At 47.3% G+C, this 18,722-nt stretch overlaps 1 protein-coding gene across 14 annotated transcripts in view; it reads left to right on the plus strand.

The window, feature by feature from the left end:
* The window catches only part of EVA1C (eva-1 homolog C), a 117,716-nt gene that overhangs the window by 16,647 nt on the left and 82,347 nt on the right, over positions 1-18,722 (plus strand). For 13 of the 14 annotated variants that reach the window (XM_070597123.1, XM_008534555.2, XM_008534554.2 and 10 more), the window contains exon 2: positions 17,786-17,982. The exons of the other annotated variant lie outside the window; for it this stretch is intronic. In XM_070597123.1, the coding sequence (XP_070453224.1) occupies positions 17,911-17,982 (72 nt within the window). In that variant the 5' untranslated portion in view covers positions 17,786-17,910. The remainder of the gene's footprint in view (positions 1-17,785; positions 17,983-18,722) is intronic. 14 annotated transcript variants of the gene reach the window in all.

An 18,722-nucleotide genomic window follows, 5' to 3' on the forward strand; every position in this document is an offset into this window, starting at 1 on the left:
AGGGAGCTGATCCAGAACAGGCGCCGCCAACGTTGCTTCTGGTGTTGGGATGAAGGGACAGGAGAGCATTCGGTCTGGAAGGGTCTTCAGAGGAGGGAAGGAGGCGTGGAAGAGAGAGTCTGCTTCCCTGGGGCTTTGCTGAGAGCTACTGCTGCCTACAGGTGTGCTTTAACGATTTCCTTTTCAGTCCTCCATCTAAAACGGAGCAACTCTCTTTCTAAGCTTTGGCCCACCTCTCAGCTCCCATTGTCTCTCCCTTTTGGGTTGTTGACTTCCAGATTATCCCCAGAAATCATTTCTGTTACAATGATGCCCGGGTGACACTTGCGGTAACTCGACCTGTTGATTACTATTGCTTGTCTCCAGATCAGAGATGATTCCGACCATTTCAAAGAACACTAGGACCACACCTGGCCCGAGGCATCCACTTTGCTGCTGGCTCAGAAGACCTTTTTACTCCACAGATTGAAACTATCATTTGTTTTAATAAGTTATCAAAGCTCGGTTTTCCTTCTGCGTGTGTGTAGGGAAGGGGTTTCGGCTGAGGTCGAGAAGGGGATGGAGTTTATTTCTGTCCACGTGGTACATCAGGCCCCCTGCGGCCCCTGAACGGAGGAAGACAGGGCAGCGAGCAGCTCTCCCTCTCTGCAGTGCCGTCAGTATTCCTGCCCACAGTTGTCTTTGGCTCATTAACACGATGTGTCATCCCCTTTTCTTTGTTCCCTCTCTTTACTTCATATATTTACCTTCTCCTGGGCTGCTGAGTGCAGCTGGAGAAACGTCACGTTGTTATGGAGATTGTGGCCACAACAAATTTAAGTTCCCCAATCTCGAGTTGTCTCTTCCTCATACCTTTGAACAAAACAACCAATGGAGGTAATGATAATAAAGATAAATATTTATATACAGCTAACTTGGACATCCTCCCAAAGAAGAGGTGTTGGAGTCTTAACCCCTGGTACCTGAGACCGTGACTTTATCTGGAGAGAGAGTCTTTACAGAAGTTATCAAGTTAAGACGAGGTCATTAGATGCGGGCTCAGCGAGGAGTCGAAAGAAAGATTTCTTGGACTCTCAAGGTCTGGCAGTAGTGCTCTTTTATACAGAGAATAGCATGGAGTAGCATGGGGACAGGACCCATGGGCAATAAGAGCTGCAGCATGGGGACAGGACCCATGGGCAGTAAGAGCTGCAGCACGGGGACAGGACCCATGGGCAGTAAGAGCTGCACTGGGTTGAGGGTAGGGCTAAATTTATAAGGCATAGGTATGTGAGTTATTTCTTTACAAGACAAAGGAAAGATCATGAAAAAAAAATCGTTAAAATGGTATCAGTGCAGGTGGGGTCTGGTTATCAGGTGGTCTCATAACTTTGGATATGGATAAGGTTGGATCAGGTCAGGACGTCCTTTACTTCCCAGAGGATGACATAGATCGGTATGTAGGGCTGGATGCCTTGGACTTCTCTCCCTGGGGAAGCCTTGCCCCTCATCTATTAGGCTTGCCCTAACCCAATATCACTGTCCTTATAGAAAGGGGAAATTTGGATACAGAAACGCATACACTGGAGACACGCCCTGTGCACACTGGAGTCATACTGACACGAAGCAAGAAACTGTCAGAACTAGGAGAGGGGCCTGGAACATATCCTTCCCCAGCCTCCAGAACTGTGAAACAACACATTTCTGTTGTTCTAAGCCACTCAGTTGGTGGTACCTTGTGACAGCAGCCACAGGAAATTAGTGCAGGCATTCTGAGCATTTCACATATAGTAGATTACTTAATCTTCATGACAATCCTCTGAGATAAGTAGTGTTATTATTATCTTCATGTAATGGATGGTCATCTGAGGCACGGAGACCATGGGCAATTTGCTCAAGGTCTAATAAAACCCCACTTTCATAAAGCCCCAAAATCCACGTGTTCGGGTGTCCCTGCTGCCTGAAGCTCATTGTCACCTGATTGGCTCCTGCTCTTTCTTCAGGCCTTGCCTCCCACTTGGAAGCCCTCCTCACCGCTCAGATGGGTCAGATAATTGCTGTTATTGTCCCCCTCACCACGTACACCCCCTGTGCTTCCTCTGCCACAGCATTTGAGATCACACTAAGCATCTTATAACAAAATGTAGAGAGAAGCAGTAAGCAGTTCCTGCTTCATTTGGCATCCTGGACTCGGCGTTAGGGAGGAGCCCCTCGAATCTGGAGGAGAGACTCTGGACCAGAAGTGGGAACAGGGACTTGCCCTGGCCCCCTCACCAGTTGGCTGTGTGACCTTTCGTGCAGCCAAAAGTGGAACTTCCCTGGCATCTCAGAGAGCTGTTGTGAGGATAACAATGAGCTAGGGCACGGCGAGGCTTTTTTTAAGGGTTGAAAATTGTATGAAAAGAGTATATATATAAAACAGAGAGAATGTATAAAAATGAATAATTACATTTTTTTAAAAATCAAAGACAAAGTTCTGCCACATTGAGACTTGTTCTGCTGGTAATCCCAGAAAGCATTTGTGCATGTTTGAATTATAGATAAAGAGTAACCATTTGGAAAGCTAGCACTCATGTGGATATATAAATCCCACTCTATTTCATATAAAAAAACACTTGATTCTCGTTATTTGAGGTAGTTACATTCTCTGCAGTCACTGCTTTATAGCACTGAATTGGCAAATATTGAACCATTGTTCCTAGGGAAATGGATAACCTTGTTGTATGTGTGTTTCTGTTTGAAGACATGCCGGTATTATGATTTATAAGAAGTATATATATTTGGTCACTCGGACGACCAAAATATATTTCAGATATATTTGGTCTTCATCCACAGTTCCTGGCTCACGGCTCCCAGAACCACTGGAATTTCCTGAGAGATAAGAGCAATGGGAGCATCATTTGTTATAATATTTGGTCTCTTGTCATTAGTTCCTGAAAATGCTTCAGGGCCATAAAGGTGAAATGGGTGTCTTGTTTATGTTACTGAAGGTGACTTTTGGACCCCACTCAAGCATGGGGGCTGGTTGCCAGGAGAAACAACCATGTGATTAGAGGGGTGGAACTTTCACTCCCACTCCTGACTTCCAGGGAGAGGAGAGGTACTTGGGGTTAAATTGATCTCCAATGGCCAGTGACTTGGTCAGTCACGACTATGAAGTCTCCATAAAAATCCAAAAGGACAGCTCTTCAGTCCCTTTTTCAGAGAACTTACACATTGGGGAACCAGAACCATTCCATGTGCCTGGGCCCCGACTCCACGAGGATAGAAGCTCCTTTGTTCGGGACCTCATCCTACGTACCTCTTCATCTGGTCATTGATTTGTACCCTTCAATATCCTTTGTAATAAATTGGTAATCTAGAGGGTAAATGAGTTTTCTTGAGTTCTGTGAGACATTCTAACAAATTAATGGAACCCAAGGTGGGGGTCATGAGACCCTCTGATTTATAGCCAGTCGGTCAGAAGTACAGGTGACAACTTGGACTTGGGATTGGCATCCTGAGTTAGAGGGGGTCATTGGAAGCTCCACTTTGTAGCTGGTTGGTCAGAAGCACAGGTGACAACCTGGGCTTGCTGCTGGCGTCTGACGTGGAGGGCAGTCTTATGGGACTAAGCCCTTTCCCTGTGGAATCTGATTTTGTCCTCGGGTAGATAATGTCAGAATTGAGTTGAATTCTCAGATGCCTGCTGAGTATCTTGAGAGCCGCTTGTTGGTGTGGGGAGCCCTCTGTGCGCACACACACACACACACACACACACACACACACACTGGAATTGGGTCCAGGAACCCTTTTCAGACACTTTATTTAATATATATTGTTGATTCATGAACACTGAACAAGGCCAACAGCACTTAACTCGTGTCTGAATGAAGCTTCCGGAACACATGTGCTTTCTCCATAAGGCCATCACAGCCTTCTTGGGCTTAGGAATCCTGGACCGAGCTTCAGGACCATGCTTACGTCTACTTTGTATAACGAAATCATCAACACAAAGCACAAAAACGTGAAAGGATAGCATCAAATAGACCATGAAAAGGATGCTTGTTTACGTTTTGAGAGCTGAAACAAGAGGGTGAAACGTCGCCTCGTTCCACCTCAGCTGGGACGTGCACGTTGGGCAACGCAAGTTTTTCACCACTCCATGCATCTCCAGGAATGGCCAGGAAAGCCCCAAGAGTATTGATTTGGGGGTGACAAATAAATGTTAGCAAGAAGACAAATTTGCAAACATAGAATCTGTGAATAATGAGGCTCGGCTATATATACTAGTGAAGCCGGGTCTAATTTTCCTCTGCTGAACCACGCAGATGGCCAGGGACCAATAGCTAGAAAAAAGACTCGTGGATGGTGGTGAAAGAAAGTAAACATAACAGGGCTCACAGGTGAGGGATGTAATTAGTCAGTTGTCACGCAAACGGTTGTATATAAAATAAGGTCACAGACCAAGACTAGCAAGAATGAGGGCAGTCAGAAGTAACGAGTGTAAGCAAAGGCAGGATACAGAAGAGTAAATAAGGAGTTCAGAGGCCCCTGGGGCCATTCAGTGAAGCTGAGACCACTGGAGAAGGTTTAAACCACGCCCTGGGAAGAGCGTGCCAGGGACTCAATTAAGGGTGCATATAAAGATTGAGGCCAGGCCAGCCTAATTACTGTGTGGGCACCCATATTTCTTTACATTTATCAGACTCGCTGTTTCTGTGCAACACAAAGGAAGAAATGCTGTTACTTTCCCTAATTCTAAGGTGAAACCAAAGAAGTAGGAAGCAGAATGAGCTGTCCAAAATCCTCCGGTAAACCAGTGAGGGGGCTGGAACAGATACAGCCGGTCTCCCAGCCCGCTCCTAAGCCTAGCCTTTTGGACGCGCTGTTCACATTTGCTCCAAGTTTTCGAAACTTCCCCACTCCGGTTTTGTTAACTGCTCAGGGAACAAAGCATGTTTGGTGAAAAGTGCAGCAAAGCTGTCCTGTCCCCGGCCCCTAAATCTGATCTTTTTAACCTTCCAGGTAGCTTTTTTTTTTAATATTTTATTGTTCCTTTTTCTCCCAAAGCCCCCTCCGGTACATAGTCGTGTATTTTTAGTTGTGGATTCTTCTGGTGTGGGACGCCGCCTCAGCGTGGCCTGTTGAGTGATGCTGTGTCCACACCCAGGATTCAAACCAGCGTAACCCTGGGCCACCGAAGCAGAGAGCGCGAACTTAACCGCTCGGCCACGGGGCCGACCCCCCAAGTAGCTTTTTGAGGTTTATAGTGCTACTTGCCAAACATCATGGTTCCTAAAGAAAAAAGGAAAGTTTCGTGATTATGAGCAGTGAAATCACTATGTAATTTTCCAGTTAACTGAATAAAGCAAAAAACGCATGCCCCGAAGCCATCATTTCTGCCTTGAACAACCCATGTGCCTTGATCGTCCTACACCTCCTGGAAGCGGGCGGACATGAAATGAGCAGCCTGGAGTTAAAAGGCTGTTGAGGGGCGGGGCGGGGAGACAGCACCTGTCCGCCTCCGCATCCCTGGGTTGGGCCTATTGGTTGGTCAGCTTCCCTGAGTGTTTCTGAGAGCCTTTTGTTGTCCATGGGGAAAGAGCCACTAATTTGGCCAATTGCAAGCAGAAACGATCAAGTGTAGATTTCATATCTGAGTTTTAAGTGCTGGTAAAAAGTTGCATTATGTTATCAAATGCACCGCGATCCTGCCTTCATCGCCAAGTGGCTCTGTCGTGTGGGGGTTTCTCTGCATCCCGAAGAAAAGCAAAAGTGTTCCTTTTAGAGGCTTGGGGAAAATGTGGATTGATCTAGTTACTTTTAAACTAATCTAATCCAGATGGTGTGTGCTGAATAACTTTCTGGGGTGGGTTGGTACCTGGTTACCAAACAAGGTGTTCGTTTTTATAGGATTTGAAACCTTTAGTTGAAAAGCACGGAGGAGCTCCCACCAGACCTGTTCAAAATAAAATAGTGAGTGTAATCATAAGATTGTAATTCAAGTCCAGCACAGCATGTTTAGAGTAATTTATAATCAATTGATTGATATCCTTCTCTCTCTCTCTGTATATGTGTGTCTAAATATGTATACATATGTGTGTATTATTACGTACACATATGTGTAAGTCTATAAATGTATGTAGAATATAGTGTATTATTGTGTTGTAAATGGGGGACTAAGTCCTCCTTGTGGGTCTTTAGGGATCATTCCAACATGGCCATGGAAATTACGCTCAGAGAGATGTATGAAATTAGAGGATTTGTTACACTCACAGGTCCTGGAGGAGGGAGACATGGCACTCCACGCAGGGGGCCATACAGAAGGAGCACCCAGGGGACAGCTCCCCCAAGCGAGTGGGGAGCTGAGAGAGAGGGCTGTGGGCAAGTGCTTTTGTTGGGGGACAAGTGGGGTATACAAGCAAAGGCATGAAGGGTTTTATTGGTGGTTTGAATGTCACTAGGTCACAGGGGAGCCGAAGAAGTGGAACTCTTGGCAGGGGCCAGCCTGATCACTGTGGTCACTGCTCACAGCCTGTTTGTGGGGATGTTGAGACACCAGAAAAATAAGGAGTCTTAGAAACTGACCATGCAGTTATACAGAGAGCTCTGTAAGGACGGGGTGACGTTGGTTGCTGTGAGGACTCATCAGAATCCGCTGCTCACCCGTTCGCCTCTGGTCTGCTCTTGCTCTGCTGGACTTCCTCCCTCTCACTCAGTCAGAAGCTCCTCATTGCCCTCCTACTACACGTCAGACTCTTTCTAGGGGCTGGGAGTGGAGCAATAAATAAAACAACGTCCCTACTTACATTCAAAAGGGGAGAAACCAATAGGTCTCCATGCAGTGAGATAGAGCAGCGTGAGGGCTGATGGGGCAGGAGAGGGGCTGGTTTGCAGAGCAGCCAGGAAGGCCTGTCTTGTAAGGTTACATCTGAACAAAGGGCAGGTGAAGCGGGGGAGAAAGCTGACATTTGGAGGAAGAAGGTTTCAGGTGCAGAGAACAGCCAAAGCAAAGGTCCTGAGATGGAGTATGCGTCACATTTTTGAGAAGCGAGAAGACCACCGTGGCTGGAGCCGATGGGGAGAATGGGAGGAGATGAGGTCCCGTGTGTAGAAGGGACCCCAGTCAGGTGAGGACTTCAGATTTTTGTTTGAGTCAGTTGGAAAGCCATATGACGGGTTGACGTGTGTAGACAAATGCTTAGGCAGACACAAGGATTTGAAATCCATGCACATAAATAGACACATGGGTATCCTCACAGAAAAACCCACTTAAAAATATATGTGAACCTATAGGGGAAACTATGGGGCTCGATGAATGGGAAGATCGGTGTGTAGAAAGAGAAAAGAAGGAGATGTTGGGAGAAAAAGTAACAAGAGATAATTGGGTAAGTAACTATCAGAAACCAGTGTTAAAAACAATAATTCCAAGTCGGGGGGAAGTGGAAAAGTTCTCTTCTATGTACATAGAAAATAGCAAATGGGTGCCATGTGGCACTCCCAAAGAATGAAAATGTGTTCATCTCTCAAGGCAGAGAAATCACAGAGAGAGCCAGGGGTCATTGTCACTTGACTTGTCAAACATTAGCAGCCAACTTCCGGGGTTATTTTTTCCATTATTGATTAGAAATTTGAGAGTGTTTTAATCACTTATATTCTGGAGTTCCTTTAAATGCTCTTGAGACAATGACAAGCATGGGAAGTTTGTGGGTTTTATGCTTTTGGAAATAGAATGTTTATTTGGCTTTAAGAAAACCAAGCAGATTTATTGTCAAAGGGTAGCTGAGTTTGTTGAGAAAAAGTGGTCAGAAACTGGATTTCCGCAATTTGTAGGTTCAAAAATAACATTAGAAGTCAGCCAACTTATCCAAATTAGCACTTAGCTGATTCCTTTCGAGGAGTGTTGTGTAAAAAATGCTTCCACGGCACCCTCAAACCTGGGGACAAATGATTAATGGCAAAGTCTCCATCATGTAGGTGAGCCCCTCTTTTGGGGCAGTTTTACAGAATATGAAAGAGAGCATTGTCTACTCTTTTACCAGATGTCTTTGTCCTAAGGCCAAACCAAGGCTAAGCTGGGAAGCAGTGGATTTGGGGTGCTCCTGCCCTTGCCTTCTTTAGGGCTCCCTTTTGCAGAGATTGGAGGCCCAATCGTTTTTCCTTCTGGTATACTCTTGCTCTCCTGAGGGACACGCCCTGTGTAAGGTGCCCTACTTATATACTATTTCTTATCACCTGCATGTCAACCCTATAAAGTAGGCATCAGTCTCCCATTTTACAGGTGAAGAAACTGAGATCTAAAGTGGTTATGCTCAACATAGCCTAAGAAGCATCTGATCTAAGGAGTTCCAAAGCCTGAATTCCCTGCCTCATAGCCGGTGGCCTCCACCTCTGTGCTTTGACACTTCTTGTCCAGGGCCAGCTCTCAGGAGCATCACACCAGTCTGTCCCATCCTGCTTGCCACATGCATCGGTATATGGAAGCTTGCCTGCCTATGAGCATTCCATCAGAGTCCACTAGTCTCTGCTTTCCACTTTTGCTAGTACAGTTTTTTAAAGTTAGTGGCATTATGGAGTGGTGACTGGTAGGCTAATTAATGAGGCCTGTAATCCCTTTTATCTCCTTGGTAATTTGACTCACTTCAATTACAGCTTTTTGGTAGCAGGATCTTAACTCAAAGAAATGGCTCCCCCAATGAGGATTGAAGGTCACGTGGAATGGTGTCAACGACACCATCACAAACCAGCGAGATGTGTTTTGTGAAAGTTTTTGGTATGTCTCAAAGACCTACCAGTTTTCTACTTGACAGGAGTACCAGTTGACAGAATGCTGGAGTGTTAGTCAGGGTAGGCTAGCTGCTGAAACCAACAACTCCCAAATCTCAGTGGAAAAACAGAATAAAGGATTGTTTCTTGCTCCTGCCGTGGTCCAATGTGATTGGAAAAGAGCGGAGGCTGTGCTCCATGCATTCGTTCAGGGACACAAGTCCTTCCATCTTGTGCCTCCCCCATCGTCTGGTCCTCGGAGTCTGTCGTTTTCCCTTCTCTCTTCCATATGTGACAGTGTATGGGGAGAGACGGAGTGGAGGGTCACATAGGGGTCTCAAGGGCCAGGCCTGCAAGTGATAAGCATCACTTCTGTCCTCTTTCCATTGCCAGAACTTTCCACTGGCCCACTATATTGCAAGGGGGGCTGGAAACCATGCTCCTCCCTTGTGCTCAGGAAGCAAGTGTATTGTCGCTGCCCCATCTAGACTGTCAGTTCACCTTCTGTCCTCCTCTGGTTGGTTTTGAGACCAGGATCTGAGCTCATCACTTAAGAGCTGTAATAGCTACCTCGATCATCCCACCACTTGTGACTCCCCTTGAATATCTAAGAAATGGGCTAATGGTTCTAGTTGTCTTCATAATTAACCTCCAGATTCAACGTTTTCCTACCAGACCTGGAACCAGAGAAGGGGCTTAAACCAAGATCCAAATTCACTTTTTTTTTTGGTGAGGAAGATTGGCTCTGAGCTAACATCTGTGGCAATCTTCCTCTATTTTGTATGTGGGTTCCCACCACATCATGGCTTGATGAGTGGTGTAAGTCTGCACCTGGAATCTGAAACTGTGAATCCTGGGCCACCAGAGGGGAGCATGTGAACATAATCACTACACCACCAGGCCAGCCCCAAACTAAGGTTTAAATTCACTTTTTGATCGTAGTGCTCTTGGGTGTGTGGTGCCCAGTCTCGAGGCCTGCATCCGTGGTGGGGCCTTTCCTGCACCCTGAGCAACACTGACTCATGGCTCTCAAGCTGTGTGGGCTTTTGCCAATTCTCTAAACACACTCACAGACACAAAAGAAAGAAACACTCTTTTCTGGAAAAGAGCTTTAAACATGTAGAAACACCTTTGAGTCTTTGTGAATAAAAGGGTGTGGTCTCTTATCGAAAGCATTAACCTGTGGAGGGTGCCCCTTTATTTAAAAAAGCGGGGGAGAGGAAGCAAGGACAATACAGTTGAATTCCATTCTCTTCCCAGAAGTAAGATTGTGAAATTGGCCCCTGGTCATTAGGGGACTTCAGCGCACGGATGTGGGGCCAGCGACTGATGTACTTACAGCCTGTGCTCAGAGTCAGTCAGGCAACATCAGCCCTTGGGAAACCATGACTTTCACAGAGGGCTTCTGGCTTCAGAAAAGAGAGAGGAAGAATTTGCAAGCTGTTTGGCCTCTTCTAAATATTAATAAGTTTTTAAACTTTAATTATGTAAAAGAAGGAAAGAGAGAGGGAGGAAGGGAGGAAGGAAGGAAGGACAGAGGGAAAAGAAAGAGAAAGGAAAGAAGGAAGGAAGGAAAGAAAGAAGGAAGAAAGGAAGGGAGGAAGGAAGAAAGGAAGGAAAGAAAGAGACAGAGAAAGAGAAAAAAAGAATTTCCTTTCCCTCTAAGCTCAGCAGTGACATTTCTGGACCATGTGTCCTTGTCTCTGAGTTGACCATCCTACCATCGGTGCTCCGACTGGAGAGGGCTGGCTGGGAGTGTCATTTGATTTGCACTGCACCCATGAGAGCTCTCTGTAAATTCATGTTCCTTAAGGTTTACAGTACAATAGCAGTACCTTAGAGTTGCACAGTGGTTTGTGGTGAGAAAATGCTATGCCCATTATATCGTTTGATCCTCACAGTAAAACAGGAGGACACCAATGCTGAGAGGTGATGGTCACGTCCACACTCCTTAGTCCCCTTTTGAACCCTAGTCTCAGGGCTCTTAATCCTCCGCTCCCCTCCTGCTGCCTGTCCATCACCTGCCCCATGATGAGGATTCCGCAGCCCTATGGGATTCTGAAATGCCTTCTGAAATCGTCCAAGTTACACGCAGCTCTTAGCACTGACCGTGCCTTGCGGTGCTCTGTGAATGTTCCCTTATGAATGTTGTGCTTAACACCAACCCTCAGATGCTTCATGAAAAAAAAATGGGGGGCTGGTCAAATATGTATGAGAGATTCTATCTACTGTGTCTACTCCTCCACAGTCCCAGTGCACACTGGCATCTCTGGCTCTGAGAAGTCCTGCAGGGAAAGAACTGTGTTTACCTCGGTTTAACCCTTATGTCCCAAGCTTATTGTACCATAGAAGCTCCTTTCCTCCCTGTGTAACCCTCTTCCTCCCATAGAACACTTGGGGACACACTCCATCATTCTTTGAAAACAAGTCACTTACACTCTGGTCATTCTCTGGTCCCTGGATTATTTGTGTGTAAATGGGTTTTCCTTGTAAACGTGACGGGGATGATGATGCCCAGAATGACTTCTCCATGTCTTTCTGAAGACAGAGAAGCGCTCCTGCCACTCTTGGGGGTTCATTTCCCATGAATTCCTCACCTACCTTTGAAAAAGGAAAGCATAAAAGCCTTTATCTCAACTACTCTAAGATCTGCCCAACCCAAGCCTTTCAGGATGTTTCTTGAGGAAAGTTCTAGCCATGGCCGTGGCTGTAGGAGCTGCTGATACACAGTAGGGGATTCACAGGAAAGAGAGTGCCTTGGAGTTAAATGTGAGCTGTACCAAGGCCCCTGAGACATGAGAAGCTGATGAAGAGTCTACACCTTCGTATTTCCCCCTCTCTCCCAGTTTAACAAGGATCAACAGAGCATTTCTAGGCTATACCAGGCTCTAAGGACTGATTTCTTAACAGAGTGTTCACTTCTGCCTTCTTTCAGGATGGTACATATTTGCCCACAAATATAAAGTTAGACTGTGAAAACTCTGGCCCGGAGTATTAAGAAATAAAGCATTTTTGATTGATCCAACATGATGGGGCATTTGATCCAGAGAGAACCGTTAATCAAAAGCTGCATCTTTTACAAGAATCTCATTTGAACCAGCCAAGAAACCGAGGTGTGGGGAAGCTAAGTGCTATGGTCTCAGTGTTTGTGTCCCTCCCAAATTCGTGTGTTGAAATCCTAACCCCCAAAGGCGATGGTCTTAAGAGGAGGGGAACCTTGGGAGGTGCTTAAATCATGAGAATGGAGCCTTCAGGAATGGGATTCACTAATCCCACTAATGTCTTAGAAAAGAGAAGCCAGCGTTCCCTAGTCCCTTCCACCATGTGAGGACACAGCAAGAAGGTGCCAGTTCTGAACCAGGAAGAGGGACCGAAGCAGAACTTGACCATGCTGGCCTTCATCTTGGACTTCCAGCCTCCAGACTATGAGAAATGGATTTCTGTTGTTTATAAGCTACCCAGTCTGTGGTGTTTTGTTGTGGCAGTTGGAATGGACTAAGACACTGTGTGATGTGTTGACTCTACCCAACACGTTAGAAATGGTGCACGTGCTCATTGGGGAAGGCAGTCAGCACCCTGGAAAGGGCTTTAGACTGGGAGTTGGTCATCTATCGTCTGCCCTTTGTTCAAGGTTAACGTTGGCAGCAGACTCCTGTTCCACCATGGTTCCTGCCTTCACCCTGGGAGACATGTGGTCCAGAGGGCATCTTCCTTCTCAGCTCCTGGCATCCTCCTTTCCAGCAACCTTCCCCTCCACCCACCTCTTACACCCTCTTCCATGGCCACTTCCATGGACATTTCCATCACCTGCAACTGCTCCACCTCAAAATCACTTGGGGCACAAGCTCCTCCGTCTCCAGCTTTCTGGGATGATCTGACCTTGCTGGATCTCAGCAGGACCTCTATTCCTTTGGGCCTCTCCTGTGCTCATTTTCTGCCCTATATTTAGCTTGGAGCCTACAGCCCATCATTTCAAGCTCTCTCTTGCTAATACCCACTTTCAAATTTGGTTGACCTCAACTCACAGTAAGAAATATAATTCACATATGACCTAGGATTCATATGCATATATATTTATTACACACACATACATACATGCATAGGCCTCTTCCAAATTTAACCCAATCATAATTATTTAAAAATCTCACCCTGGACATAGGTTCTTATAACTCTAGCCCTATTTCTCTCATCTTCACCAAGTTGTTGCAAGAGTCGTGTATATAAACTGTATTCATTTCCTGTGGCTGCTGTAACCAATTCTCACATGCTTAGTGGCTTACGACAGCACAAGTTTATTCTCTTGCAGTTCTGGAGGTCAAAAATCTAAAATCAAGGTGTTGGCAGGGCTGCGTTCCTTCTGGAGGCTTCAGGGCACAATCTGTTTTCTTGCCTTTTCCAGTTTCTAGAAACCGCCTACATTCTTTGGCTCATGGCCGCATGACTCCCACCTCTGGTTCTGTGGCCACATCTTTTCTGACTTTGACCTTCTTGCCTCTCTTTCATAAGGACCGTTGTAATTATATCAGGCCCCTCCCAGATCATCCGGGATCATCTCCCCATCTCAAGATCTTTAACTTAATCACAGTGGCAAAGTTCCTTTTACAAGATCAAGTTACATATTCACAGGTTCTGGAGATTGGGACCTGTGGACGTCTTTTTGTTGTTGTTAGTGCCATCACCTTGATTCTGACACCTGTCAACCCTGTGTACAGCAGAGCGGAACCCTGCCGGATCTTTTTTGCACCATCCTCTTGCCATCTGGTGCTCTATCAGACAATGCTCTGCTGGTATTCATAAGGTTTTCTTGTCTAGTTTCTGTTTTTTAAAGTTTGGCACCTGAGCTAACATCTGTTGCCAATCTTTGGGGTTTGGGGTGTTTTTCTTCTTCTTCTCCCCAAAGCCCCCCAGCACATAGTTGTATATTCTAGTTGTGGGTCCTTCTGGTTGAGCTATGTGGGACGCCACCTCAGCATGGCCTGATGAGCAGTGCCATGTCCGCACCCAGGATCCGAACCAGTGAAACCCTGGGCCACTGAGGCAAAGTGCACGAACTTAACCACTCGGCCGCGGGGCCGGCACTCTTGTCCAGTTTCTTTGACATTGGGCGGCCAGGTCCTTCTTCCTAGTTGGTCTTAGTGTGGAAGCTCTGCTGAAACATGTCCACATGGGTGACCCTGCTGGTATTTGAAACACTGGTGGCATAGCTTTCAGCGTCACAGCAACACACAGCTGCCACAGTATGACAACCAACAGACGGGTGGTGTGGTTCCTTGACTGGGAAATGAACCCGGGCCATGGCAGTGAGAGCACCAAATCTTTGCCACTAGACCACCAGGGCTGGCGTGGACATCTTTGGAGGGCCACTATTCTGTCTACCACATGAACCATCTTAGATTTCCTCAACTTTCACTCACTTTTCAACCTTTTCCAAACAGGATTCTGTCCCCACCCAACATCCCAAATGCCTCTCAGAATGGTCCTTGATGTCCTCCATGTTGCTGAAGGCAATAGGTAGTTCTGGTTGTCCTTCCTGACCTCTTAGCAGCTTCTGACACAGGAGGTCAACGAGGACAAAGTAGGGGAAGGCACCAGTGAGGACCATGAGCATTTCCTGCTGTCACTCTAGAGGAGCGTCTAGTTGGCTGAGGAAGAAGGTGTTTCCCTTGCCCTATAAATCACCCGTAGGCTCCACGGTGTCTACGCTTTCTTTATTAGTTTAAAAGTGTTGGTCAGATAACTGTAGGTAAAGATTTTTTAAACAAACATTTTTATTTACCTACCTACAAAAAAGTGCACAGATCCTAAGTGTGTAGCTGGGTGAACTTTCACAAATTAAAACCCGTGTCCAGCCTTCAGATCAAGAAGCAGAGCTTTGCCAGCTCACCTGAACCCCCCTCATGTCCCCTCCGTGTCACTAACCCCTCTCCTCCCAAAGGCAATGCTATCCTGGGGAGGCATAGGTGGTTTTTAAATGTTTTTCCTTTTACATTGGCTTTCTTTTTTAGAGCAGTTTTAGGTTCACAGCAAAGCTGAGCAGAAAGTTCAGAGAGTTCCCATATACCCCTGCCCTCACACAGGCACAGCCTCCCCCACTAGCAACATCCCTCCGCCTCCGAGTGGTACCTTTGTTACAATCAATGAACCTACATAGACCCATCATTATCACCCAAAGTCCCTAGTTTACATTAGGGCTCACTTTTGGTGTTGCACATTCTATGGGTTTTGACAGATGTATAGTGACAAGTTTCCATCATTATAGTGTCATACAGAACGGTTTCACTGCCCTAAAAACCCTCTGTGCTCCACCTAGTCATCCCTCGCCCCAAACCTCTGGCGATCACTCATCTTGTTATTGTCTCCCGAGTCCTGCCTTTCCCACCAGGTCGTGCAGTTGGAATCGTGCAGTAGGTAGCCTTTTCAAATTGGCTTCTGTCGCTTCGTAATGAATCGGAGGTTCCTCCATATCTTTTTGTGTCTTCATAGCTCATTTCATTTTAGTGCTGAATGGTATTCCATTGCCTGGACATAAGAGCAGGTTTTTGAAGAAGGAATTGGACTGAGTCTAGAGCAAGTTTTCCTGCTGACGTCTCCTTTTTGTACTTGCATCCTGTTAGGACTCATGTACCGGGAGGGGGGCTACCCTCTCCCCTCAAAGTGCCAAAGGGCCCGAAAGACGTCGAGTTAGTCAGTTCTGCACATGGAGCTTCTGCCTCCCGAGGATCACTCTCAAATATGACTATGGTATGCAGGGGGCTCGGGCTGAAGCACTGCACTTGTGTCGTGTTTTGATATAAATGGTATCACAGAGATCAGGTTCTGTTACTGGGGACAGACGGCATGACAGAGTGAAGAAAGTCAGGGCTCAAACCCAGAGAAGTTTCTTTCTCATTCATGTAACAGTCAGTGGAGCAGGCAGCTCTTCCCTCCGTGAAGCTGGGACCCAGGCCCCTTCCACCTTGTGGCTCCACGACCCCTGGGGCCTTACCATTACCTTCATCTAGCTAGAGTAACACATGGCCTTTGGACAAACCATAAACATTAAGCCAAAGTCACACTCCCAGAATTAATTGAACATTTTAGTCCGCTGGTCATCCAGCATGGTCCTGGGGAATGGCGGGGTGATGGACAAGAAAATTTTAATGATGAGACTGAAAAGACCCAAGTATGGGGGTACCAGCCTGGGGAGCTTCTGGGTGGCCCTGAGTTCTCTGGTGTGGCTCATAACAGGGTTCTGAGATCTCACAGAGGAGATTGGAACTTGCACAACTCACGGCTTTAACAGGGCCCACCTATGTGTCCTGCAGGAAAACACTGACCTACAGGCCTTGGACCACCAAGGGGTCTCTGCCTGGCCTCTCGCGGGGCCTGGCGGGGTATGCCGTGTGAGTGATGATGTTGTTCCAACAAACAGGACCCTGACTCCCATGCCTGGTGCCTGACGTCAGTGTTGTTGCTTGAGTTAGGCTCTGCTTCTCTAAGTGCAGCTAACTCCAGGTGGCTGATTTCTTGGCTGTTCTTATGATGGTTTTCAAGAGCAGGAAGAGAAAAAGGAGTTGTAGTGAGAGACCTAAGGTCTGGATTAAGTGGGCTGGTGGGCGCTCCCGGACTTCATCTTCAGATTGGCAAGTGCGACCCCCCCCCCACGGCAGACCATCTGGATCCCTTTTCCTGTGACCTTCAGGGAAGCCCTGGGGCTGGATTGGGTACCTTCCGCAGAGAATTAGGGCTCTGAGAGGATTCTGACCCCTAACCGGGTATGACTGAAGTCTGTGTGGGAACTGGGGAGTTTTGAAACTGTCTTCCTCCACAGCCTCCCCCAACCCCCTGAGAGGCCGCAGGCTGCCAAACCCGGCTCCCACACACCTCACCGAAAAGTCCCTGGCTTCCCTCCCAGCCGCCTTGCGACTGACCTCACGAGGTGTGAGAAGGAGGAAAGGAATCTACATTTCAGATGAACCTTCCTTCCTCCCTTCTGAGAAACAGCCCAGGCCGCCCATGCCTGCTGGGCCATCCACCCGGCTCCTCAGAGCCCAAGGCCCATGTGCTCCTCAGGCCTGCTCGACAAGTGGCCGGGAGGCCAGCGCGGGGAGCCTGTATTAGTTTGCTGGGGCTGCTGTAACAAATGACTGCAAACTTTGGGCGGCTACAAACCACAGAAAGATGTTCCCTCACGCTTCCAGAGGCTAGAAATCCAAAATCGAGGTGTCAACAGGTCCATGCTTTCTCTGAAGGTTCTGGAGAAGAATCTCCTCTTGCCTCTTCTGGCTTCCGGTGGCTGCTGGCAATCTTTGGTGTTCCTTGGCTTGTAGCTGCATCACTCTAGTCTTCATAGGACTGTCTTCTTTGTGTCTCTTCTCTTGCTGTAAGGACCCGAGGCATGTAGGATTCAGGGCCTACCCTCCTCCAGTATGACCTCATCTTAAGTAATTATATCGATACCAGCCCTATTTTCCAAATAAGGTCACCTTCTGAGGTTCCCAGTGAACATGAATTTGGGGGAGATGCTGTTTGACCCATAATAGAGCCCCACCATCCACTCTGTCCCCTCCCTTACCCCATGCCGGGTGTCCTGGCTTGCCTTTCCAGGGCTGAGACAGTCCCAGGAGTGGTTTCCTAAAATGAAATGGCATCCCATTGCTCCAGGAAGGCCTGGCCCAGCTAGAGGGAGATCAGAGGACCTGAGTTTCCCTCAGGACAGGCATCTACTGCCCAAGGGACACCCACTCAGAATTTTTTCCTGCTTTATAGCGATGCTTCAGGACTTCTTGGCTCCTGGCCCCTCCCTTAGTGCTTCCTGAAGGGAAAGAGCCCTCGGAGCCTTCCAGTGGCCATCCCAGACCGAGGTTTCCAGCCCAGACAGGAAAACTGGCATCTGCCCTTCAGGCCCAGCTCGGGGCCTAGCTTGGTGTCTTCTCCTTGGGAGCTGCTAAAGCACCTCCCCGCCGTCTTCCTGCCTGACCAGCCCCTTCCCTGGGGGAGCTGAGGTCCTCCCGCTCCAGAATCTGTGGAGGAGTGGTGAGTTCCTGGGCCTCTTGTAACCCAGCTGAATATTTTCCAGGTTACCTAACCAAACTCCTGCAAAACCACACCGCCTATGCCTGTGATGGGGACCATTTGACTCTCCAGTGCCCTCGGCATTCTACGATAAGTGTCCAGTCGGCATTTTATGGGCAAGATCAGCAAATGTGTAGTGCCCAGCAGCCTGCCTCCCAGAGGGAAGACCGCTTAACCTGTATGGCACCCACCACATTGCAGGTATTGCCTTTCGTAGATGTTTTAAGATGATAAATTGGTTCTCTCTCTCTCTGTATGTATACTTATGATTACATAGTTCATTCTAAGTGAACCTGATGCATGAAAATCCACATTTATACAAATCACCAATTCTGCAGGAGAGCTATTATTCGCTTCTCAAAAGGATTCTTTACCAAACAAGTCTAAATAGAATTCCTGCTTCCCGGAAAGCCCCCTGAATCCACTTGCCTTAGGAATTTATTCAGAGGCATACTCTTCTCTGCAGTAAGGCAAAGTACAGTCATGCTGGGCTTCAACCTCCAGACCCACGGCCCCCATCAATACCCCAGGAGAGAGGGAAGGCTGTGGATTCTTTGGTGGGAACCACAAGGATCTCTGTGAGGCAGACATCTGAGGTCAGGATCAACTTCTTAGAGAAGGCACTCCAGGAAGGGAAATATTGATAAGTGTCTTTGTGTTTTGATGGTTTGCTTCTCCAGTTGTAGATAATCGTGTTATTCTCATTTCAACCTACTTTGGGCGGCCTCTGTTGATTCATCCTTCTACTGGTTAGTACCGGGTGGGGGGGGGGGGGAGGTGCTGAGTCATTCTTTTTTGGTTGCTATTCGGGAGATATTCGATATAGGAGGAGGTCAAAATTGATATTTCAATGACGATTGTAGCATACATTTGGCTTTCAATTATCCAAGAAACTTCTCCTCCACTGTCCCTGGCCCCTCCACATTTATAACTATTGGCCA

Source organism: Equus przewalskii, chromosome 27 (assembly GCF_037783145.1).
Source record: "Equus przewalskii isolate Varuska chromosome 27, EquPr2, whole genome shotgun sequence".
Lineage (NCBI taxonomy): Eukaryota > Metazoa > Chordata > Mammalia > Perissodactyla > Equidae > Equus > Equus przewalskii.